At 36.7% G+C, this 25,199-nt stretch overlaps 4 protein-coding genes across 4 annotated transcripts; 2 read left to right on the top strand and 2 right to left on the bottom strand.

The window, feature by feature from the left end:
* The first annotated feature begins 11 nt into the window (after positions 1 to 11).
* On the top strand, positions 12 to 2,594 carry LOC128174150 (uncharacterized). The gene has a single exon (XM_052839774.1). It carries the CDS (start codon positions 12 to 14, stop codon positions 2,592 to 2,594), a length of 2,583 nt encoding a protein of 860 aa, XP_052695734.1.
* A 2,010-nt stretch (positions 2,595 to 4,604) lies between these two features.
* On the bottom strand, positions 4,605 to 6,366 carry LOC128174149 (uncharacterized protein F54H12.2-like). The gene is made up of 2 exons (XM_052839773.1): positions 5,198 to 6,366; positions 4,605 to 4,860 (listed from the first exon to the last, which is right to left on the bottom strand). The coding sequence occupies exons 1-2, from the start codon at positions 6,364 to 6,366 to the stop codon at positions 4,605 to 4,607; spliced, it is 1,425 nt and encodes a 474-aa protein (XP_052695733.1).
* Positions 6,367 to 8,804: 2,438 nt separating this feature from the next.
* LOC128174148 (death-associated inhibitor of apoptosis 1-like) lies at positions 8,805 to 9,272 on the bottom strand. The gene has a single exon (XM_052839772.1). The coding sequence runs from the start codon at positions 9,270 to 9,272 to the stop codon at positions 8,805 to 8,807; it is 468 nt and encodes a 155-aa protein (XP_052695732.1).
* A 3,985-nt stretch (positions 9,273 to 13,257) lies between these two features.
* LOC128171160 (uncharacterized) lies at positions 13,258 to 18,643 on the top strand. Its single transcript, XM_052836894.1, has 8 exons — positions 13,258 to 13,385; positions 15,697 to 15,840; positions 16,154 to 16,408; positions 16,538 to 16,675; positions 16,778 to 16,915; positions 17,030 to 17,170; positions 17,712 to 17,772; positions 17,874 to 18,643. The coding sequence occupies exons 1-8, from the start codon at positions 13,301 to 13,303 to the stop codon at positions 18,025 to 18,027; spliced, it is 1,116 nt and encodes a 371-aa protein (XP_052692854.1). The 5' UTR covers positions 13,258 to 13,300; the 3' UTR covers positions 18,028 to 18,643.
* Positions 18,644 to 25,199: the final 6,556 nt, after the last annotated feature.

The following is a 25,199-nucleotide window of genomic DNA, read 5'->3' as shown; positions in this document are numbered from 1 at the left end:
CACTATATGACATGGGAGTCTGGATGTTTAGTGAGAGTCACAAAGGATTTACTATCTTTTTCCATAATCTCTCATATGACGGATCATTCCTGTTACAGTACTTATTGTCACAAACTCTGCGACCCTCGTTCATTATTTATCGAGGTAGCAAGATTCAGATGTTTAATGTCGACGCATTAAACATTAGAGTCCTGGACTCTTACAATGTCCTCCCCATGGCTTTAGCCAAACTCCCCAAGGCCTTCCAGTTGGACTCTTTAAAAAAGGGATATTTTCCTCATTTCTTCACGAGCGCAAATAATTTGAACTACGTTGGAACCTATCCTCCCGCCGAAACATACGGACCTCATGCGATGTCAGTAGAGGGTAGACTTGAGTTTTACAAATGGTACGAGAGCAAAATTGCCGACAATGCTGTGTTTGACTTTCAAAAAGAAATGCTCGAATACTGCCGTAGTGATGTAGACATCCTCCGACGAGCCTGTCTGAAATTTAAGAACCTTCTGTGGGAAGCAACCTCAATAGATGGCGGTCATGGTGTAGATGCTTTCGAGTCTTGTACCATAGCATCACTCTGCATGAATGTCTTCAAGACCAAATTCTTACCGGAAGATTGGAACATACTTGTTCAGGAAAACAATCAAGAACGATGGTTACTCGAGCGACGTCTCAATGGTAAGGCAACAGTTTGGTATCAGGATCGATGGATTCCTAGCAAGGACCTCGGACTTGAAATCTTAAAGGAGGAATTTGTGTCCTCCCCCATTGCTCGACCTCCTCCAAAGGGATATCACTCAAAAGTCAACTTCAGCAAGAAATCCATTGCTTGGCTGGAGTGGCTACGACATTGCGAACGAAAAGAGGGGAGGAAACTGGACATTAAACACGCCCTCACTTCAAATGGAGAGTATCGCATACCTGGAACGCGGTATTCGGTAGATGGCTACGTAATGCCTAGTGTCGATAATCGCGGTGGTGTTGCATACGAGTTCCACGGATGTCGCTATCACGGTTGTCCCGTTTGCTACAAGAATCAGGAAATCGTTCTCGTACCTGGTTCAAAGCAAACGGCGCTGGAATTGTTGGCACTTACGAAAAGAAAAGAGAATCGGCTCCGAGAACTCGGACTCAAAGTTGTCGTCTGTTGGGAACATGATTTTGATGCTTTGTTAAAAACAAATCCCGAAGCTAAGGCGTTTGTCGATCAACTCGATCTGGTTGACAGACTAGATCCCCGCGACAGACTAATGGGTGGACGCACAAACGGATGCACGTTATATAAGAAAGCCACAAAGGGAATGATGATTCATTATGTGGATTTCACGTCCTTGTATCCTTTTGTGAATAAGACCTGTCAATATCCGGTTGGTCACCCTGAGATCATTACTCGAGATTTTTCTGATCTCTCATCTTATTTTGGATTAGCTAAAGTCAAAATCTTACCTCCACGAGGTCTCTTTCATCCTGTCTTAGGATATCGTACTGGAGGTAAATTAACATTTCCTCTTTGTCGAACGTGCGTGGAAAATCAACACCAATCTCCCTGTACCTGCTCCGACGACCAGAGAGCCTTGACTGGAACGTTCTGCACTCCTGAACTTATCAAAGCCATCGAAAAAGGGTATAGAGTTTTAAAAATCTATGAAGTCTACCACTGGAAAGAGACCTCACAGTATGATCCGAAGACGCAAACTGGGGGTCTCTTTGCCTCCTACATCAACCTGTTTCTCAAAATTAAACAGGAGGCTAGTGGACGACCTTCGTGGGTCAAGTCTGACGAGGATCTCAGGAGGTATGTGGAAAAGTACGAGCAAAGAGAAGGTATCAAACTAGATTCGTCTAAAGTGGAACACAATGCAGGTCTCAAAAGTCTGGCTAAACTCCTTTTGAACAGCTTCTGGGGTAAATTCGGTCAACGTCAAAATCAAACCAAAACCAAGTTCTTACACGATAGCCAGGCCAGTGAACTTTTTGGTCAACTAACAAATCCAACCGTGGAGGTTGTCGATTTTCAAATTGTCAACGACGAAAATCTAATGCTTTCTACAAAACGCATCTCCGAGGAATTATGCTTACCTGGTCATACTAATGTATTTTTAGCTTCCTTTACCACCTGCTGGGCGCGGTTACAGCTCTACGATTTACTGGATCGTTTACAGACACGTGTGCTCTACTGGGACACTGATTCCGTGATTTTTACCTCGATCGAGGGGCAGTGGAACCCTCCCGTCGGTGATTATCTCGGAGAGCTTACAAACGAGCTCGATGAGGATGATTGGATTACAGAATTTGTCTGTAATGGTCCTAAAAATTACGCTTACCAGACACACAAAGGTAAACGGGTGTGTAAAGTCAAGGGGTTTTCCTTGAATTTCGACAACTCACAGATCCTAAACTTGGAGAACATGAAAGACGCCATGTTTAATCGAAATGAACCTGGTGTAGGAGATTATCAGACCAAGAATCCAAGTAAAATTTGTCGCGAGAAAATACAGTCAGAAATTTACTCTCAGGAAGAAGTTGAACAGTACTCAGCAGTCTACAGCAAACGTGTCGTTCAGACAAACCTTTCAACTCTACCATATGGTTACTAATATTAAAAAAAAAACACTCCTATACTTATTTTGTTTATGTTTATTATACAATAAAATACATAAATACATGTAAAAGTTATTTGTAACAGGTTTTCGGGGTTTTGTGTCTTTTTTTTTTTATAGAAAATATACAATAAACTATTCAAAACTTGATCCATGTCTTTTTCTTCTTGGGTGGAGAAGTGCGCATGCCTGGCGGTGACTTCCTTTTCAAGGGTTTGTCGTAAATCAGTCCTGATCCAGTGTGAGGCTCTTCGGGTTTTGGGGGAGGTACAGATTCGACAGATGTTTGCAGTTCGTCAGAGGTTTCGGTATTCGTTCCTTGGTCTTGCATATCTTTTCGTTCATTCTGTCGGAGTTTCATTTGATCGTGTATGGTTTTTTTCACCAGAACGTATTCTTCTGCCATTGTCTTTCCAGTGTGGTTTGAGAATCAGGGATATGGCCTCTGGAAGTAATGATTTCACGTCCTTGTTGTCAACACTGCGGTCGGCGAGAGACTGAAGAAGTGTCTTATGCGTTTTTAGTTTTGATCGGTAGTAGGGTGTCACGGTCGGTCGCCCCAGGTACAGATTCATGGCAATTTCACGAAAAGCTTTTAATTGGTCCTCTGATGCCATCTTCACGAGCTCTTTTTTTTGTTGCACATTCGCTTCGTAAAGAAATCTCAAAAAAAGTTCGTGGTGTTTAGTCCTTTGTGACATGACGAAATGACAAAGAGCAAAAGGAATGCAGGGTATTTATAGGGGTTGATAGACAATCGTATCCCCCTCTTCCGGTAACACATTTGTTCGCAGGCGGCGGTCTTCCTGACAATGATTGGTCAAATCGATCAAAATGTAGCCATACGGACGTCGCACAGCTTTGGCATAAGCATCCATCCAAAACTTGGACCGCCCCGTAAACACTTGACTTCCAAACGTAATGATCTGTCGATTATCTCTCACATTCTTGAACAAGACCACGTGTTGACAATTGAGCAAAATACTCTTAGCGTAGACTCCTGGGGGATACAGGTTTTGTGACAAGAGAAATGCCGTTACGTTTGCATGAGACACCATGGTCTGAAACAGATGTAAGGCATCGGCACTCTTGGTCACCAAATGTATCATGTCATCGAGGACGACCACCGTGTGAGGGGAATTCATACTCCATTCTCTGAGTTCCTCTCGACTCGGTAGACCTCGATACGTAGAGAAGTCTGGTAGGCTAGACTGCATGCCATCCACTATGGGTTGATCCTCTAAGTAGCAGTAAACAATCTTTTTCGGAGGTACATCGAAAAGTTCTCGACCATGTTTTAACAAATTCCATACAAAATGGGTTTTACCGGACATGGTGCCACCAACTATGGCAAAGGATGTGGGGACCTTGAATTGCATGTCGCTTGTTCAAATGCTCTCACTCGACTGATTTATTTGAGAACAAAACCTCTTATTTAAGGTTCATGAACCCTCTGATCAATAGCGTTGAAAGTTGTTTTAAAATGATATTTCTATTGTAATGAATATATAAAATATAAATAATAATTATAGCATAGCTTAGGGGAAGGGGGTGGATCAACTTTGTACAAAAAAGAGAGAATTTTTATTTAATAAATATTATACGGAAATAACGGACATTAAACCTATAAAGACTAATTTCTTTTCACGGTATCAATGGACCTGTAAACTCTGACCAAAAAAAAAAAATACCAACAACAAATATTTTGCCACCTTCACCTCTTTATTCAAATACATATGCAATACATGTTTTTATTATCAATATCATTTAACATACACAGTTTAAGCTATATAGTATATAAGTATATAAAATTATATAGAAAATTATATTCACAAGTATTTAACCTTTCTATATATAAAAAAAACAATTAAATGAAAAGCCGTCACCGCCGCCGCCGCCGCCGCAGGAGACCCGGAGACTCCGGAAACTTTTGGTCTCCGGAAACTTTTGGTTTCCGGTAGCCTCAAGTCTCCGGATTCATTTAATCTCCGGAAGTCTTTGTCAGACTTAGTCTCTGTTTGGGAGAATGTCCCGTACCCGCATTTCGGAGGTCTTGTTGACAATGTCTGACATTGAGATTCCTCTTGCACGCGCATTCAAATAATACAACACGTGAAGTCCACAAGTGGAAGAAAAATCCGGCTGCACTTGGATGTTATTGTACAGACACAGTGGCGAATTGCGATCAACAAAGTCTCTGAGACGCTCATCGTAGTCCTCTGGTGTTCGTCCAAAACTATCGAAAAATTCACACTGATTGACACTGTCAAACCAATAGGCAACCCAATGAGTACCTTTTTTCTCAATGGGGTCCGTGTTACACACGTAGGCCGACGGAAATCGACGCACACGATCGGGTAGAGTGTTGCAGGCATAAATTCCTCGAAAATAAGGTTTTAAATTTTTCAGAGATTCGACAATGTTTATAAGCTGAGTGGAATCTATGGGTTTTTTTTCAAATATTTCTCACTTCTCTGGTTTGGTCAATCATCAAGAGTCCGGGACACTCGCAGTAAGCCAGGGCGCAGATGGTTTCTGTCGTAGCTTCGGCGAATCGAGCGTAGACTCCTACATTTCCCTGATGAACAAGGTTTATATACCCTTCTCCCAGATCGTTGGGGACGAGGTCAAAAGCATAGATGGCATAGCCTTTAGAAAACGAATCTCGGTCAATGATTATTCCCTCATCTTTATACCATTTCTCGCTGGCCTGATACAGGTTACAGAGGGCGCTCACATAGTTTTTGTTGTCTCCATAGTCTAGTTTCAAAGGTCGCACAGGAATGGGCTCGCCATTGACAGTTACTACGATTTCGGAGAGTTTAAAGTGTTGAAAGTTAAAGGGGTTGCTCGTGTAACTGCCGTTGACACCTGCCTGTTTTACGAAGGCAATGTACATCTTGGACGGGCGTTTTCCATTCCAAACATCGTCCCAGTAGAATTCGCTTGTCTGGTCTGGAATGGTTGTCATTTTGACATCTGATTTCACGTAATTGTAACGCGCCGGCGTTTTAGTGATAGTTTCGGCATGGTTTAGTAAAATGGCACTGTCTACTTTGATTTTACAGGCTTTGAATACGGCGTCTAAAATAGTGACCTTGTAACTGGGACTGGTCTCGGCACTCATCAAGACAAATTCGTTCCGAGAACGAAACAGTCTCAACTGTAAGTCCACTCCGTTGATCAGATACTTGTCCAAGTAAAAACAGTCCAAATAAAGAGGTCCTTCTAAATCAAAAGTGCGGGACTGTTGTGTAAAAACATACCGGGAACGAAGACCGGTATTTTTTCCCCCGGCAGCGTTAGCGTCGTCTAAACTGTCCTGGTCGGGATAATACAACTGCGTCTGCAGATGAGAGGAGCTGGCCGCCGGGCCATTGGACAAGAGGACTTTTAAATAAGCCTTCCACGGGTAATTGTTGGCGTTTTGAGTGACACATTTTCCGTTCATGTATACGTCGATCTGAGAAAACAAGGACTGTAGGGGTAGGTTGACGACCCCCGTCTTTTCTAAATTAGCCAGAGCCGTTCCGTCCGATTTTGTAATTTTGGCTTTCAAATAGAGACGACTTCTTCTCAAATCCAAGTACTCATTTCCACTTCCTGGAATGGCAAATTCAAGGGGTGCGTCTGCTGCGTCGAATGACGAAACGGGGCGAGTTTCCGAAAAATAAATTTTTTGAAGAGCCACTTGATTGGGAGGATCGCTGAAGAGAGACAGTTCGCATGGTTCTGCGGTGGTTGTGTTGATTTCACTCAAAAAAGCCATAGTTGCCAAGAAATAAAGATCAAAATCCGAAAGTCCTAGGAAAATATGGGAATTCCGTCAGGATGTGTGTTCGGTTGACCTTTTCCTTTTTGTACCCTTTTAGAGTTTTTTTTCTTTGCGGAATTTCTTTTCTTCTTCTGAGCAGGTCTTTTCTCTTTGACGGTCGAAGAACGACTGACACTTTTTTTTTAGAGATCTTTTTTATAGATTTTTAAAGAGGCATGTGAGGTTCGTCGTTACGGATGGTTTCTTTTAAATCCGATTGGGCTCTTTCTCGTTCGGCGGCAACTGGTGTTACTTGTCGGATTTCGGTTTGGGGAGCAGCGATGCGTTTCACGGGAATCATGTAGGCTCTACGGCGGTTTAGGATACCACCACCTTTCTGTCGTTTTCTCTGTATTGTAGGAATAAAGTTCTCACCTCTGTGTGTGTGACGAAACTGCTCCCATAACGCAGGATGAGACACATAAGTCGGTCCAGACATGACCCTCAGAGGCGTCGAAATACTAGTGTTACCGTCGAGTCTCCAGTCAAGAATGAAACGTCTGCGTCTTGCGAGTCCTTTATATATACGTGGATATCTCTGAGATCTTTGGTACGCAAAGGAATTCTATAGGGGTGCTCAAAGATGATATTGTCAGTGTTCTTTAAAACGATGCGTCACAGAAGCGGTTTTGAACTTCCTCCCACAATGCTGACGTCACACACGGAACAATAGACAAAAATTTCCCGATCTGTCGTCTTTGCGAGTTTTGTGTTTCTAAATTCGGTCAGTTCTACTGTCCAGTCACCTGTCAAAGGGAGTGATCGGGGTAATCGAACACGAAAGTTTTGCGGATTATTATCAGGATGAACAGCACTGCTGTCCGTCGACTTGGGAACCATTCGCATTGACATTTCGAAGAAAAATGACGGGGCTAGAGCAGATCACGTCTCTTTTATGTCCTTTCGGGGAATCCAGCTATCAAATTTTTTAGGCCACCCAAGCCATCTTACCAATACTTCTTCTTTGCCGCGAACTTTGCGCTTGCGTAAAATCTTGTCAATTCTCCAAATTGTCTTTTCGTCTTTGAACACTTTCTGTAATTCGCTGGCATAAAATGTTCCTTGAATAGGATCGTCTGTCAAATCCTTCAATTTATAAATGGGAATACCCTGTGAAACGAAGCGGTCTCGAATCACAAAAATTTCCTCAGTATACGTTTGGTCGTAATCACGCTGAAAGGTTCGTCGCAGGTGCGTGATTCGCACTTGGTCCCCAACTTTAAAAGTGTATGGTAAACGCTTTTTAGTCTTAGACTTTACTCGAGGAGGTTTAGTGTCTTTTTTCTTACGAGCTAAATAGGCATCAAACCTCACCTCGTCTTCATTTTCTTTGGTCACGGAGGCAGGTGTGCGACCATTCAGCGCTCGGTTAGCAGTTTTGTTGATCGATTGAACGACGTCTTGTAGGATGGCAATATATCTGTGTTTTTGAAGATGAGTAAAATATCGATAAATTCGTTTTTTCAGCGTCTGTATGTATCTCTCTGCATAGTTGGCTTTCGTCTCGTTCAAGGCATAAAATATCTTAATTTCTTGGTCTTTGAGATACTGTTGTAAAAATCGGTTGTAAAACTCTGACCCCTTGTCGGTTCTGATGGCTCGGGGACGTCTCGGCCCCGTTAACACGTCTTTGAAGGCGTCGATCACTGATTTGGCTTTTCGGTCTTTTAAAGGGCGAACCCACAGAAAGCGAGAAAATACATCAACAATCACGAGAAGGAACTTGATGTCATTGTTGTGCTCGGACAAATTCTGAACATCTGCCAGGTCTGCTTCCCACTGGTAGTCTATTCCTTGCACCACGACTCTTCTTCTTTTAAATCCTTTTCTGTGAACTTTCTTTTGCAACGAATAAGCATCTTGATTTTGTAAAAACTTTTTGATTTTACTCATACCCACTTTAAACTTGCCCTCTTGTTTTACCACCTGATATAACTTTGAGGGTCCCGCAAAAGATCCAGGGTGTCGAGGATCATACCAAATTTTTTTCAAGTACTCTTCCATGTCTTGACTCTGAGGCATTGAGTATCTAAATAATTGTTTTACCATAATCACATACACTTTTATAGGTTTGGTCACAGACAAATAAAAAGAAAAAGAAAAAGAAAATTTTTGAAAACTTTAATTGACTGATATTTTAAAATACATTCAATTGTAACAAATTTTATTATTATGAATTTGTTAATTTTTTTTTGCTGTTCATCTCACTACTAAGGTCGATCGTTACCAACACGGCTCGGAGCACATTAGTGTCCTTGATCATTTTTTTCGGATTCTTGACAAACAAACATTTGAAGGAAACATGTAGAAATATTTAAAAAAAAAAAAAAAACCACACACACACAAAAATCCTCTGATTTTCATTTAAAAGAAATTGTTTCTTTTTCTGTGGTTCACAATTTTCCGTCAGTCACCATTTGAGCATACTGACAATATCTGGACCAGCGAATATGTTCTTGGTAGGCATCGTCTACGGGTTCCCAATTTTTCAATGACATTCCGCAACAAAAACAGGTTACGCAATCTCCAGTCCGGGTATAGATAAATCCAGCTCGAGCCAAGTCTTTTCTGCTGGGTCCCTTCAAGTATTTTGGCCATTCCTGAAACGATGCAATCCGAGAGGCAAATGTATGGTACTCCGGATACTGCCAAAAATGGGGTTGAGTAGTAGTGGTAGGTGGTGGTGGGATATTCTTGATAGTCGTTTGTCTCGTCGTAAATGCTTCTGAGTCCTTTTTATTTGACAGAACGTCTGGATGACGCAGGACAAACTTAGCAGGGGAAGCTAAGACTGGACGGTGAATACGTGGACAAGAATCCGTCTCTACGACATTTCTCATGCTGTCAACAGACGAAGTCATCGTGTTACCTCAAGCTTTGATCACAGGGGAAAAATGGTGATGTTAGATGTGAGCGGCGCCCATTTATACTCTTGATTTCATGACGTCATATATATTTAGACTTTAAAGAATTTTTTTATAAATAGATTTAATACTTAATGAACTGTTGTTGAATGAGAACAAAGAAAAATATTACACTTTTACGTCATGACCTTTTGATGTCATGTCATCGTTTGCAATGGTATTGTATGCTTATTATTGTTCATAAAACAAAAGACATGAGTATACATTGACGTCATTTCAAGTTTTTATCATTGTTAAACGAAAAACAGTAGGTTTTAGGAAAAGACACTTCATGGTTAATAGTTGAACGTCATGGAATTTTCATGACATAACCTTTGCCATATAAGATACCACGCTATAGACACAGTGCTTATTGTTCATATAACAAAAGACATCTAAATTATTGACGTCATTTTAAGTTTTTTACCATTGTCTATCGAAAAAACAGTTGTTTTTATTGAAAGTAACTTCATGGTTCATAGTTTTACGTCATGGAATTTTGCATGACATAATCTTTCCGATATAAGAGAGGGTGTCAAAGACAGCAAACTTCATTATCGCATTGACTGTTACCCAGATCATGTCGAACGACCGTTTATGCATCGCACTGGAAAATGCGCGATATGCCAAAGTAACTGTGTGGCGAAACGAACCTAGATTGGATTTACGACAATGGGAAATTGGGGAGAAGACAACCATACCTACTAAAAGAGGGATTAGTTTGAAACTTCACCAAGTAAAAACATTAAACAACATGCTAGATTCTGTTGAGGAAGCCTTAAAGAAAAACGAAGAAATGAAATGGCATCTCGGAATGAACATTTTCGTTTCTATTCAAAAAAACAATCCATGTGTCAACATCCGTCAGTACTGGAAACCACCACAGCTAGATGAATCGGTACCGACTAAAAGAGGACTCTGTTTCCGACCTCAGGAGTTTGAGAACTTGCGAAACCATTGGGAGGAAATTATGAAGGCCATGCCTGAACTGGAAACTTTTGTTCCCTGTTACGATCAAGATGACCATTTGAACCAAATGGGAATGTTAAAGTGTTCCTCCTGTAACCCCGAGGGATGGGAAAATTGGTGAAAATCTGACATTATCACCTACAGAAAAAAGTGATTGACTACTTTGACATAAACTTATAATATTAACATTTAGTTTGTAGAAAATAATGAAAAATGATGTGCATTATACATAGCATTACCTTTTTTAAAATAAAGTGTTTTTTTGAATCTTAACAGAGTTTTTGTTTTTTTTTTGTTAATCTTTGATCCAAACAACCTAATTGTTTAAAAAATTAAAAAATAAAATAAAATCAAGAATTAAATACTGAACAGATTTATTTGTAAATTCAATCAAAAATATAACAACGTTGTTGTTTAACGTTCTGGGCCCAAATAGGCGCATTTTTCACAATATTTAAAGTTTTCAAGATCGTCATCCCATCCGAGACAAAAATCACAACTTTCAATGCATGAATGTACCCATTGATCTCCCGACTCAATGTCATTCAATCGTTCGCAATCAGCTTGGGTACTCACAAGATAGTCAATTTTGTCTTTCAACAGTACATACTGTGGAATCATTAAATTTCGTGGGGGACAATTTTCGTGGATTGATTAAATTTTACAGGTTCGTGGGGACGTAATTTCGTGTATTCTATAAAACCTACAAGGAAATATTACTTTATTACCCTAATCTATTAATTCATGGAGGATGTTAATTCGTGGATGAGAGGTACCCACGAATTCCACGAAAATTGAGCCACCACGAAATCTAATGATTCCACAGTAACCGGATCCAAAATCACACACTAATTTCATTGGAGATTCTCCCCCAGCCGTTCTGGCAACAGCCTCTACGAGATCAAATCTATCAAAAATAAATCCAGTTGTTTCCTCAATATAATGGTGATGATCCCTCGACGGCTCACTTAAAATTGATTGGTCGTCTGTTTCCTGACTTAAAGTTAATGTAACATCATTCTCAGATCCCTGCTCACTAACTTGTTGAGGTAGTTGCATCTTTTATCTCCTTTGACGGTGATTACTTTAAATAAACGATATTTAATTATACAACTGTTGCTTGTAAAATGACGAGTTTAAAATGGAGTTTTATTTTGATTGAAACAAGATTATATACGAATAGACTACGTCATAGAAAATTTAATGACGTTAACATCTAGAAAATTCAATGAACAATAGACCATTGTTTCCCCGTTCTTGATCACGGGTATCAATTTCACATTGATTGTTCTTGATCACGGGTATCAATTTCACAATGATCTATTGTTTTACAGCTACCGGTGGTCAGACAATAGCCCATTGTTTTCCCCCTCTCTTCAGCCGCACGTGCCCAGGACAATAGCTCCATTCAATTGAGAACAATAGCGCCCATTGTTTTCCCCCTCTGTACAGCCACTTATACTACTAATACTTTTAAGACTTGACTGTAAGAAAACGTTGTTAAAGAGTGATGCACTACTTCCTTATTAGATCATGTTTCATTTTGCTTGTCTCGGTAAAACGATATATATGTGAACGTCGTTTAAAGCGTTATTTTAAATCATACACTGTTATATTTGTAAATTCTTACTTTTTTTTCTTGTATGCACGTTGTTGTTTTCTTTAAGAAAAACGAAAGAAGACATGTTTGCTATAACATACAACGTTCCAGAATCAGAACTTATCATTCCATCGTATATACCTCTTTTTACGAAATTCAATTCAGTCGATACGAACCAGAGGAACCGAACCAAAATCGAATGTATGAAACAATCGTTTAAATGATACTTTTAGATTAAGTTGTGGAGAGAAAATAGTTATAGATATTAAGTTTACTACACATACGACTATGGAAATTGAAAACATGAAACGGATTTAAAATTGCTTGAACATTTAAAAAAAACTAGAAAATATCTAAATTATATGTATATCTACATTATGTTTGTTTCTTTAAATGTATTCCTAAACATTCTACTTATATTATATAGGTTTTGTGTTACACAAACTTTCAATTATTTTAAATAGCAAGTATTCAAACATATAACTATATTAAAATAATAGGTCCAATTTTTTCTGTATTAAAAGTGACTAAGCAGAAATACTCACTTCATCTCCTAAATTGACGATGCGATGTGAACATTTTACACTTCACCCTTTCCATAGTGAATACTGATGTGCATTGTTATTAACTACCAACACAAGATATTCCGTTTGAAAAGCCCAATTCTTGTCATAATGTGTTTTTTCATTGCCATTTATTCTAAAGAACAAATATTTTTCTCATCAAATTCAAAATCGTGAGGCTAAGAAATAAATTAAACCAGAATTTGTTATTACTAAAATGCTTACAACGATTCAACAATGACATTTTTTAAAGGAGATATATTTATGGTTTGAACTTGTTTATGTTCGGTAAAATGCAATAAAGTTAAGGAAGAGTCATCTAAACTCTCAAAGCAAATTAAAATGTTACACAAAAGAAAGTGAAAAAAAAATTATTAACACCTGCACACGGTTATCCCTACAAAAACGACTTATTGTACCCAGTGGCTTCACACCTTTATCAAGATTAATCCACCTCTCACATGAACATTCCAGAGGTAAACTGACTGAAACAAAAAAAAACTAGTAACTTTCTCTTTAAATATCGCTGTCTCATATAGAGAGTCCAACAATATTGTGACAATATATCGGTAATGGGTAACTTTAAAAACAGAAAATGTTGTAGGTAAAGACAAACATCATTTTTATATATGACTAGTTTTGGTTGCTGTACAATTTTACTAAATGAAATGCATTAACATTCTGGTTAGAAAAATAATCTGCATGTGTCAAAAGTGATCTTTTTTTTCATGTTTTTTCTTAGCCAAAAAACCCCCAAAACGAAACAATTGCGTCATATATTTAAGTCAATATACTTCCTGGTTGACTACTGGCTCATTTATTCTACATTTTGTGACAAGTGCAAAAATCTGACAATGATTTTACCTTCTACCATTTTCTATCTCAGCATTCATTCCCTGATTTTATGGTTTGGAGTGTTAAAAATGCGATATGTAAATGGTGAGTGAAAATATTGTTTTTTGAAATCATTTTATTTATTGTGTCAATTATTTGTTGACAAGATTATAAACAGATCAATTATTTTGAGATAGAAAGATAGACAGATAGATAGATAACTAGATATAATCTTGTTGATGTTTTTTGATAGCTCTTTAGACAGTTTGAGGGAAACCTCATGGTTTTGATGTATTAGATTTACTCTTCAACGGGTGTTACCTCTCCGTGTAATATGTTACAGGCAGTCATTTTATGGTAATTAAATTAACTTTCTTAGGATAAAACTGTACCGATTAGGATCTCAGGTAAGCTTACACCGCCAATGTAAGACAGAACAAACGGACCTACATGTAAATGTTAACAAGCAAACTTAAGTTCAATGTTATGAAAATAAACTATAACATTTGAGTATTGATTTGGTGTATATTTCTTATTAGAAGATAAACGTTACGACCCCTACATGTACCCCTTCGTATCATCAGGAAGGTCTCTAAATTAGATGTAAGCGATTGGTGCACTTTGTAAATTGATCCTCAATGCATAATTCACCAATGGTCAGACCTATGCCTATGTTTTTATTGACAAGTGAATAACATCCCCCATACACACACAAACATCCCAACAATTGTTTTACTAGTTTACAAACCATATAAATTTAATAAACAGTAGCTATTGAATACTTGATTTATCATTAATAAACTAACATTTAAGAGTTATACTTATAGTGTGTTAAGTGTTCAGTCTCTTTACCATTTATTTTATCAAATTTTATCAAATCCATCTCCTACATTTCGTAAAATTAATATCATTGATTTAGGTTTGAGTATATAACAATAGTTCAGAATGACTTATATTGAAACATGCAGCGCATTCGGGTAGTATTCGAACATGTATGACCCCCAAACCATCTTATATCGTATCAAGCAAATAAATATTAAATTCATTCCTTAATTACAACCATGTACGCAAAATGTTGATGTGATATGGATTAATCAAAGGTCTACACTCTATTTTGTATATCCAGTGGAAATTTGTCCAAAATTTGATAATTATTCTTTAGACAAAAACAGAGGAATTGCAAAGTTTATAATTGTAAATAATTTTTCAAAAAAGATCCACATTTTGTAGGGGTGATAACAACAGAACTTTTAAACATATAATTTGTCTAAAGTTTATGTATTGTTTAACAGTTTAATTGTCATTAAACACCAGGTTTTTCAGGACTGAGCCCAATCAGGGCCGAGCATAGGACTACGTCAATACAAATTTTGCTAACATAGAATAACTATTTTCATGCTGGTAATACATATACTTTAATTCATATATAAGTTTATGGATTATTCAAACTTGACTAAAACATTAAATATAATGTGCATATTATATTAAGGAAATATCAGTATTTTTTTTATTAGTTTAGGACTAATTTGTAGCTTACTTTCTAGCTTACTTGGAGAGTGTAATGCAGCAAACATTATAACGATTAGAACCTAATTATTGCCTAATAAGCACTAGTGATGGCTAAAATTTATTAAATTTACAACACTAGTGATCATGGTCTCGATCTTCAAACACAGTTCCACATAATTTTTCAAATACGTAGCCAAGGAAAAAGAAACTATTCTTCACAGTAAAAAAGTGAACCATATTGGCCCCACCCCAGAGCCAGAACCTCTGACCCAGGGGCCATAAATTTCACAATTTTGGTAGAAGGCTTCATGGAAATCATGCAACCATTTTTTTCCTCACATGTGTGGGAGTAGAGAAGAAGATTTTTAAAAATTTGGTTTTTTTCATATTTAGCCCCACCTGTTGTGCCCTGGGGGTTGTAGAGCCATGAATTTCACAATTTAGATTTCTCTTACCACATAGATGCCTCACATCAAAAATGGTTACAATTGGACCTGTAGGTTTTAAGAAGAAGTTAAAAATGTGAAATTGTTAGTGCACGACGGACAACGCACGACGACGGAGGAAAACGGATAGAAATAGGTCACCAAAAAAAAACACATACATAAAGATACACATTGTAAAATGTGAGCAAATTTAACTAACTTGGTGTTAATGTGCATCAGTTTGTGTGAAAAAAGAAACAACCAAATCGTCTTCTTTGGGAATTTGAGTCTGACGTCATGATTACTTCATGCAGTCTTTGATTTTTCTTAGGTTGCTGAAAGATTTGAACAATCGAATACCGGGCGTGTAGATTTCTGCCCTGTCAGTTTCTATATGTTATGCTAACAGTTACAACCAATTTCCGTAAGAAATAAAGGGAATCATACCTTGTTGATGTAAATATTGTTTTTTGATCTTGTAGGTCAAATAAGGAGTAACATTGCTCTTCACAAACCGGCATTTCAACAAAATACTTTCACAATACACCAATATGAACCAGATGCAGGCAGATTTGACGCCAGCAATGCTGTAGATGGGTTGAAGTTTAATCTAACTGCTCTGGGTGGTCAGTGTACTATTTCAGCTAATAATAAAACTACTGCCATTTGGTGGGTAAACCTAACACGCTTCAGCAATGTTCATTACATAACAATATATTACAGGACGGACAATAGAAAGTGGGGTATGTAACAATAATCATTTTAGAATTGTATTTATATGCAAACCACTTTGAAGACTTGATCACATAAATGTATGTCATTTTTTGCAAGCATGGTTTTATATATATGCTGGGCTCATGAGATACACTATATGTAATATATACTCTTATATGTTGTATTTTTATCCAATAATTTTTTAGATACTCTAAATCTTTGCAGATTCTTCTAATGGCTATACCTCTAGGTTTTTAGGATTCTCCGTGTATGTCTCAAATACAACGTCCCTACTAGGTGGAACATTGTGTTTTAAGGACAACGATTTTACTAAAAGCACAATACCGGCAGTTCTCAACATTAGCTGCCCAGTATACGGACAATATGTTATTTACTACAATGAAAGACTTCCAGGAGTTGTTTATCCAGATGGTTACTCTGAATATGCATTTGCTGAAATATGTGAACTCGAAGTATATGGTTAGTTTAATCGTATAAAAACTAATGTGTCCAACTAATACGTTTTATGCACAGTGTTATTATATCTTGTTATAATAAATTACCTTCAAGTACTTAATAAAAGGCCATTTTCTTTCATTTTGTGTATAGAGTGTGGCATTGGATATTTTGGATATAAGTGCACAGAATCATGTGGACACTGCCTTGACCCAGCACAGTGTTCCCCTGTTGATGGGACCTGTTCTACTGGCTGCAGTGCTGGATACTTTCGACAGTTGTGTAAGACAGGTACATCCGATTAATTTCTTCACCAAATATCTTTGTAAAATTACGTACTTCTTTAGGAAACACACATAATGTAAAGAATTATCCTGGTTTTGTTTATTTTAGAATGTAAAAGTGGAAACTATGGTTTCAAATGTAACGAGACCTGTGGTCATTGTTCTGATCTATTATATTGCTCCCATGTTAATGGCACGTGTCTTACTGGGTGTGAGCCAGGGTATGAAGGGGAGGGATGTCAACAAAGTAAGAACTCATAATACACGAGTTCATCTTAAATGACAAAACTATAAAAGACTAATAAAATTATTTCAAAATTTATACGGGCAATTGATTTTAACATTCTGTTAATTACTGCAGTGTGCAAGTTCGGATTCTATGGAATCGGCTGCCATCAAGAGTGTAGCAGTTTTTGCAAAACATCACGTGACTGTAACCACGTTTCTGGTGCTTGTAGAAACGGCTGTAGACATGGTTGGCAGGGTGATGATTGCTTTGATGGTTAGTTATATTAAAGTTTAAATATGCATAAATTGTTATTAGAGAAATGTTTAGAACTCTTGAAATACATCAAACCGCTAATTAAACCAAACATCAATAATCATCAGTATTTGTTTAATTTTGATGATAAACTGTACGTCATATTTCGATTTTTTTTTCAATTTTGTGACGTCGGGGGATTTTTATCACGTGATGTGTTAAGCCCATCATTTCGAGTTATCTTGTAAATCATGATTTTGATTCATTTCTAAATGAAATACAGATTATGTTTACTGTGCTGAATATAACATCTTTTTGAAGTACAAACAAATATGAAATTCATAGTTTAATAGGATAAATTCAATTTTTTTACGAATAGCTTCAAAATAGATTCACATATCTTTGCTAAAATATGAAACAATGCGAAAATATACGTATAAGGGGTAAATATCATTTACATATTTACATATCGTTTTTATTTTCACGATCTACTACAAGTATCCAACATACATGTAAAAGAAGATGGCGAAGAGTTGGAATCTTAAGTTTCATGGCTTTGCAGCGGCGTTTTGTATTTCACTGGCTCTGAACTGCGTCCTTATTGCAATCATCCTTATGAAACGGTAGATATCATGTGTGTCAAATTTGTATTGAAATTGTAACGCCAACAGGATGTGTAACGTGACATTACATCACAAATGCATTTTTAAATATATTCATTCAGGTTAAGACGAGCAAGTCCAGAGGTGACAAAGGATCAAGTTAATGAAGAAAAATACAAAGGGGACAATGATGTTTCCAAAGAGGCCTCTAACGAAACGTCATATCAGGAGCTTGGTGAAATTAATAAATCAGAGACCTATGAATCATGTCAGTAAATTACTACAAAACAAACAATGAAAAGTGATTTTTGATGTAAGATGACAAAACTACATTCTGCCTGATTACAATAGCTTCTAATAAACTTAATAAATAAAATACTGTTGTATCAATTAAATTCGCGATCCACATTTTTGATGTATTTGCGGGTAACCTTATCCCACAAATTTGCATCTTCGTCGAAAAACATCTGAAAAGGTTATTTTTTTTTATTTGAACCAAACACAGACGCATCCACGAAACCTAATCCCCAAGAATATGCAAAATACCCACAGTTCACGGAAGTTTGCCACAACTAATTTAAAAAATGTCATATTAAGTGTGTGTAGGGTTTTTTTTAAAAGCCAATTACGCTTACGTATTTCACGTATAAATAAAATCGTATCTTTCTTTAATATGATATTTCAAATAAAATACAAAACAAGAAAAAAATATATATATTCACATATATCATAAACCACTACTTGTTCAAATTGTATTGTAAATCTTCCGAGGAGTGATATGTATATGTACATATGCTTTATATCTAAGTATTGGATGTATTTATCTAACAAATACTATAAATGTATATGTTTACACTGGATTCATGCATCTATGTTGATGCGCAATACTTATACTCTGAATTGTGAATATGTGAAAGTTGATTTGTACGGTGATTTGAAATTAATTTCGAACTGCATCCTTTCAATACAGTACGAATAGGGAAAGGAAATGATAATAATTATTATAGTATAGAAAATTTTCATGATGTTAAAATAAATATTCAATTTCAGACCACCATCCACGCGATGAAATCGTACGGTACCCTGGATAAGTATTCATTGATCATGTAAAAGGGGACGGGTTCAAGGCTAGAGAGGGATACATATATTATTCCACATGAACACATTGAGTTGGCTATTGTGTTACACCGATAAAGATCATAATTGACAGCACAATTATGACTTAATTTCGTATGAATAATGTTTAAGAATCTTTTACCAAAAGAGAAATACAAATGTTCTTAGGGCGTTTTGTATAATCGCTCTGTAGTGATTTCTTAAAAATATTTAATGAAATAGCTTCCTAGGTATTATAATCTACATCTAGGACTAATATAATTTGGGGAGTTTCTAGTATTACAGTTGGAAGTGTCTTTTAGATAAGAAGGAACAAGATTGTTATGAATTTTAAACATAGTAGATAATTTAAAGCGGTCTCGTCTCATTATTAATTGTTTTACATCCTGTTTCCAAATAAAGATAATTTCTTGACGCTATGACTGAAAGACCTGAAACTATTCTTGCTGCATTCATGTAAAATTGAACCCTTTCAAGCTTATCCATATCAAATTGAGTACATCTAGCCAAACTTCAACAGCATACTCTAGATGTGATCTTATAGATGATACATACATTTGTGCTAAAATATCTCTAGATACAGTCAATTGAAGGTTTTTAGTAGACCAAGTTTTTTGTAAGCTTTTTTAACGTTGATTTGTATGTGATTAGACCAACTTAAATTTAAAGATACAATACTCCTAGATGCTTGTGTTGTGAAACATACTGCAAAGCATAATCATCAAACAACAAATTAGGACATTTTTCAACATTTTTAAAACTTGTGTTTTTTGTGGATTAAATTCTAGAAGCCATTGTTTTGACCATTCCTTAAGTAAATGGAGATCATAATTAAGATTGTCTTCAATGACAGATATATTGTTTGAACACTGTTGTAATGTACTGTCATCAGCATAAAGTGTGGGTGATATAAGTCACGTGGCTTAATGTTATTTCATAAAATCAGACAGCAAAATGGCTCCAAATTCAAAAATAATGATTTAATTCCAACTCTCATAGCCAATTTACTCTAGTGGTGGTCATTCTACACATTTAAGAGAGAGTTACTCCCCTTGACGTCCTACTACATCCTTGATCAAATTTCTCTTTATCACCCTAAACAAAAGAGATACGAAAACTCATGAATACACAGATTTTCAGATGACCTTGACCTTTGACCTTGACCTTTGGTGCAGCCAAAAAGTTCCTGGAAGCCATCGCAAGTGGTTTCGCGGCTCTACCTTTAGTCGTTACATTTTTTTTTTTTTTCACGAGAATTAAAAAATTTGAGAGGCAGTCATTCTGAGAGGAGACTGCGAAACTTTCTGTCTTTCAGAGAGATTCAACTACACTTCAGACCGACATCATCCACGAAGGTTTGCAACTTGCAAGTGTCGCGGCTTCTGAGGAGTAGCGATAACAAACTTTTACGTGCACGCGTCAATAGTATCTAAACGCGAGGTGTTTTTAAGACGCAGGGTCAAATGCCATCATCATTTTCCGAAAGCAGTAAGACGTGAATGAAAGCGTTTCGATAAGTCGCGAAACAAAAAATCATTTTTGCTTACGGAAGAAAAAGAAAAATAAAAAGAAACAGAACAATATCAATAGGCCTTTACACTGTGGTGTAAAGACCTAATAATAATAATAATAAAAAACATAAGAAATACAAAAGGTCTTTCACCTGAAAGGTGGAAAGACCTAATAATAAAAAACATAAGAAAAACAAAAGGTTTTTCACCTGAAAGGTGGAAAGACCTAATAAAAAGAAACAGAACAATATCAATAGGCCTTTACACTGTGGTGTAAAGACCTAAAAAGAAACAGAACAATATCAATAGGCCTTTACACTGTGGTGTAAAGACCTAATAAAGAAGACGCGAGATCATTCGACAAAGCCAAAATCTGAGTATGCATGCTAAACCAAACATTTTGGCACAATTTTTTTTTACGTCGAAGGTCAAGGTCATCCGTTACCCCAAAAAGTGAAGAAGGGGGTTTACAGACTAGTCGCGCAAGATAGAATCTTGGAATTTTTGTCAAAGGGCTCTATATCGCCAGGGGTCAAGGTCAAAGGTCAAGGTCAAAGGTCAATGTCAACTTTCAGGGGATTCGCATGCGCCGAAAGATCACACACTTTTGCATTAGACAGCTTTACCGATCCAAGTTGACCTTGACCTTTGACCTTGACCTTTGGTGCAGCCAAAAAGTTCCTCGAAGCCATCGCCAGTGGTTTCGCGGCTCTACGTTTAGTCGTTACATTTTTTTTTTTTTCATGAAAATTAAAAAATTTGAGAGGCAGTCGTTCTAAGAGGAGACTGCAAAACCTTCTGTCTTTCAGAGAGATTCAACTACACTTCAGACCGACATCATCCGCGAAGGTTTGCAACTTGCAAGTGTCGCGGCTTCAGAGGAGTAGCGATAACAAACTTTTACGTGCACGCGTCAATAGTATCTAAACGCGAGGTGTTTTTAAGACGCAGGGTCAAATGCCCTCATCATTTTCCGAAAGCAGTAAGACGTGAATGAAAGCGTTTCGATAAGTCGCGAAACAAAAAATCATTTTTGCTTACGGAAGAAAAAGAAAAAGAAACAGAACAATATCAAAAGGCCTTTACACTGTGGTGTAAAGACCTAATAAAGAAGACGCGAGATCATTCGACAAAGCCAAAATCTGTGTATGCATGCTAAACCAAACATTTTGGCACAATTCTTTTTTACGTCGAAGGTCAAGGTCATCCGTTACCCCAAAAAGTGAAGAAGGGGGTTTACAGACTAGTCGCGCAAGATAGAATCTTGGAATTTTTGTCAAAGGGTTCTATATCGCCAGGGGTCAAGGTCAAAGGTCAAGGTCAAAGGTCAATGTCAACTTTCAGGGGATTCGCATGTGCCGAAAGATCACACACTTTTGCATTAGACAGCTTTACCGATCCAAGTTGACCTTGACCTTTGACCTTGACCTTTGGTGCAGCCAAAAAGTTCCTCGAAGCCATCGCCAGTGGTTTCGCGGCTCTACGTTTAGTCGTTACATTTTTTTTTTTTTCATGAAAATTAAAAAATTTGAGAGGCAGTCGTTCTAAGAGGAGACTGCAAAACCTTCTGTCTTTCAGAGAGATTCAACTACACTTCAGACCGACATCATCCGCGAAGGTTTGCAACTTGCAAGTGTCGCGGCTTCAGAGGAGTAGCGATAACAAACTTTTACGTGCACGCGTCAATAGTATCTAAACGCAAGGTGTTTTTAAGACGCAGGGTCAAATGCCCTCATCATTTTCCGAAAGCAGTAAGACGTGAATGAAAGCGTTTCGATAAGTCGCGAAACAAAAAATCATTTTTGCTTACGGAAGAAAAATAAAAATAAAAAGAAACAGAACAATATCAATAGGCCTTTACACTGTGGTGTAAAGACCTAATGACAAAACTGGGTTTCTTTTTTCAAAGCCAGTGAATGTTAATAATATGTGTGCCGATATTATATTTTCTGATAACAAACATGTACATGTATAAATATAGTTCCCTTAGGTTTTCATATCAAATACTTTGATAGAAATTAAAAATTTTGTTTTTATATTTATTATTTATTTATATTTATACTGATGAGTTTACTGTGTATAATAGTTGACTTTGAAATTATTCTTTTTAATGTTAGGTCTAATGTCGAAATGATTGACAGGGACACCAAGGTTTGACTTGCTGTTAGAATAAAAACAAACATGACAACTATTTTACTGCTTTTCTAATAGAATAGGGAAATGGGAGAAAAATCATGTTAAAGCTGAACACCACTCGGTAAAAGGCACCGTCACACAGGTACCTGGTATATAAAGCCTACGATTTCGTCACACCCAATTGCACATCTGAAATTCGTGGCCGACGTGTAGTGTTCCTTTCATTGTCTTTGGATTTTTATGCATTTAGTTCTTATATTGTGTGCATATTATGTTTGTAAATAATGCATTGACCAGTTTATTTGATGTTAGTACTATCCAGGTTTTAAAAAGTTTGTTAAACTTGATAATTTCATCGCGACCGAGTACCACGGCGAGGCAAGATGTACGTCCACACAGGTGTGACCTCTACAGCGAAATACTTTGAACTGTTAAAAGGTTTGTGCACACCTCACAGCCTTATTCGCATAATCGGAGCCTTTCTGATTTTTATATTATCGAAAAGCTAAAAACCTCCGAGAACGCCTAAATACATAATTCACGGGATTTTAACGAGACCAGTTCGAGACTCTTGCAAATCGAGAGAGGAGTTTAGATCGAAAAAGTAAGTAAAAGTTTATGTTCATTCTATCAGCAAGCTTTTTAAATTATTTAAAGCTGCAGAACAATTGTTTATTGATGTGAATTCGAAGTTTTGGGTGATTAGCCTTATCTTGTTAAATATTGTTCAGCATGAAACCGCCTGAACAGCAGTTTCCGGTTTTGTCAACAATCTGAAACGTGCTAGGGGGTTGCAATATATCGGTAAGAACATACTCACTTAAATGTTAAACTAAATAAATACCTTTTTAAAAACCCGATGTGCAATAATTCCACTGCATGTGTTACCAAAATGTTCATAAATAATGGTCGTTGTGAAATTTGACTTGAAAGACATGTTTTAGTATGAATTGCGTATGCAGGTGTATTATAGTAAGTTTTTACACATATTGGTACCTAGCATACGTTAACAAAATATTGTATGTTTTTCCTAGAATATTGAGTTTGTGTCAATCATGCTTTCAGTCATTTCCGTACAGAATTTCCTCGACACGTACAACGTACATTGTACATGTGGTTTTGATACCTGTATCTCATTTAAACTGTTAACTTTATGTCTTATTTATTAACGATGAGAGTGTTTATGAATCAAGGGTCTGCATTTGTTATGTAAATATAACATTATACGATTGACAGTATGAGAGAGAGAGAGAGAGAGAGAGAGAGAGAGAGAGAAAGAGAGAAAGAGAGAGAGAGTTTACAGTGTACATGTAATTGTTATTGATTGATTTGATTCTATGAACAATATATATATTCCAATAATGCCACATTGCACTAGGAATATTGCAGACAAAGATAATTAGAGAGATCATGGAGAAAGGTCATGGAGAGGAAGAGTGTGTGTGAGAGAGAGAGAGAGAGAGAGAGAGTATGAAAATCCATAACAAATTTTATAGTTATATGTCATTTCCCACCTAATGAGTTTCTATAACAGTTATCATGGTAATGTTTTGATCCATGTCTCAGATACTGCATGTGCCCATGAAAGAGTGTAATCTGGGACACACCCTTTTGTTTTGACAACGACAGCATTTAGCTTTGTAATGATAGCTAGTGTATCTTTTTTCTTCTAATATACAGGTTGACCTGCGGCCACCAGATGATCTAAAGATCAGGAATATAGACAATAGAAATAGAAAAACTTGTCATTTTGATATTGCTAATGACCGAGTCAAGTCTGCTGAAGCCCAGAAGGTACTTCTTTGTCATGTAATAAACTTACCACTTGTCCTTCTATATGTAGATATATTTGGTTTAAGCTGATTGAAAGCCAAGCAAGGTCATCTAAATAGCTACAATGTCTTGTGTAAAAGGGAAAGGTTTGTATGGGCATCTTGTATCTCTGCATGATTATCTGAATTTAAAGTGGTGGGAACCTCTGAAAGGAATACCAGGAGTTTAAAAAATATTATAAACTTAACGAAATGTCTTTAACACTCTCTGAGAAAATGGGATTTGCAGAAATCCCATGAATTTCTTATGCTGGAAATATTTTGTATTTACTGTCAGCTGGGTTTAAAATTAGTAGCAAAATGATGTAATATAGGTATGTACAATATAAGAAAAGATTACATTGTTAGTATCACTTTCTAGCAAATTCTTGAAAAAAAAAAAGAGCATCGAATATATAAGTATTTGATGAGTGCACAATGTTTGTAAATATTACATGTAAATATCTTAATACTATGTTTATTCTATTTTAGTTTCCAGACCATGACATTAATGAATATTTCTTGAATGGAATGCATGAGGATAAGGATGGAACCTTATTCTGCCTTTTTACCAACTCACACCATATTTTCAAGATTTATGGAGCCAACCACAGAAGAATTTGTTCTAAACACATCATTCATAACATTCTTATTTATGTTACATAACTTTAAATGTTACTGGATGAATTGTGTAAACAATGTGTTTACATAACAAATACCAGCAAACTTTTTATCGAGTGCACTTATTTTGTATTTTTCCTACCCATCCTGCCATCCATCTAACATATTTTTATATAACATATTCATATACATGTAGCATTTTTGGAAACAGCTATCTATATTTAATTGAAATTTAGCCTAGTTTTTTAATATA

The sequence above is a fragment of the Crassostrea angulata genome, chromosome 2, assembly GCF_025612915.1.
Source record: "Crassostrea angulata isolate pt1a10 chromosome 2, ASM2561291v2, whole genome shotgun sequence".
Lineage (NCBI taxonomy): Eukaryota > Metazoa > Mollusca > Bivalvia > Ostreida > Ostreidae > Magallana > Magallana angulata.
The sequence above is the reverse complement of the archived record's forward strand: the minus strand, read 5'-3'. Positions and strand labels throughout refer to the sequence as shown.

Bases quoted from the DNA above. Each gene is read 5' to 3' on its own strand.
- LOC128171160 (XM_052836894.1), top strand. From the start codon at position 13,301: ATGATTTTACCTTCTACCATTTTCTATCTCAGCATTCATTCCCTGATT. The intron at 15,841-16,153 runs GTCAGTGTACTA...AAATCTTTGCAG, and splicing joins TAATCTAACTGCTCTGGGTG to ATTCTTCTAATGGCTATACC. The intron at 17,171-17,711 runs GTTAGTTATATT...ATGGCTTTGCAG, and splicing joins GGGTGATGATTGCTTTGATG to CGGCGTTTTGTATTTCACTG.
- LOC128174150 (XM_052839774.1), top strand. From the start codon at position 12: ATGGGAGTCTGGATGTTTAGTGAGAGTCACAAAGGATTTACTATCTTT.
- LOC128174148 (XM_052839772.1), bottom strand. From the start codon at position 9,272: ATGACTTCGTCTGTTGACAGCATGAGAAATGTCGTAGAGACGGATTCT.
- LOC128174149 (XM_052839773.1), bottom strand. From the start codon at position 6,366: ATGGCTTTTTTGAGTGAAATCAACACAACCACCGCAGAACCATGCGAA. The intron at 4,861-5,197 runs GTATATAAACCT...TTGGTTTGACAG, and splicing joins CCCAACGATCTGGGAGAAGG to TGTCAATCAGTGTGAATTTT.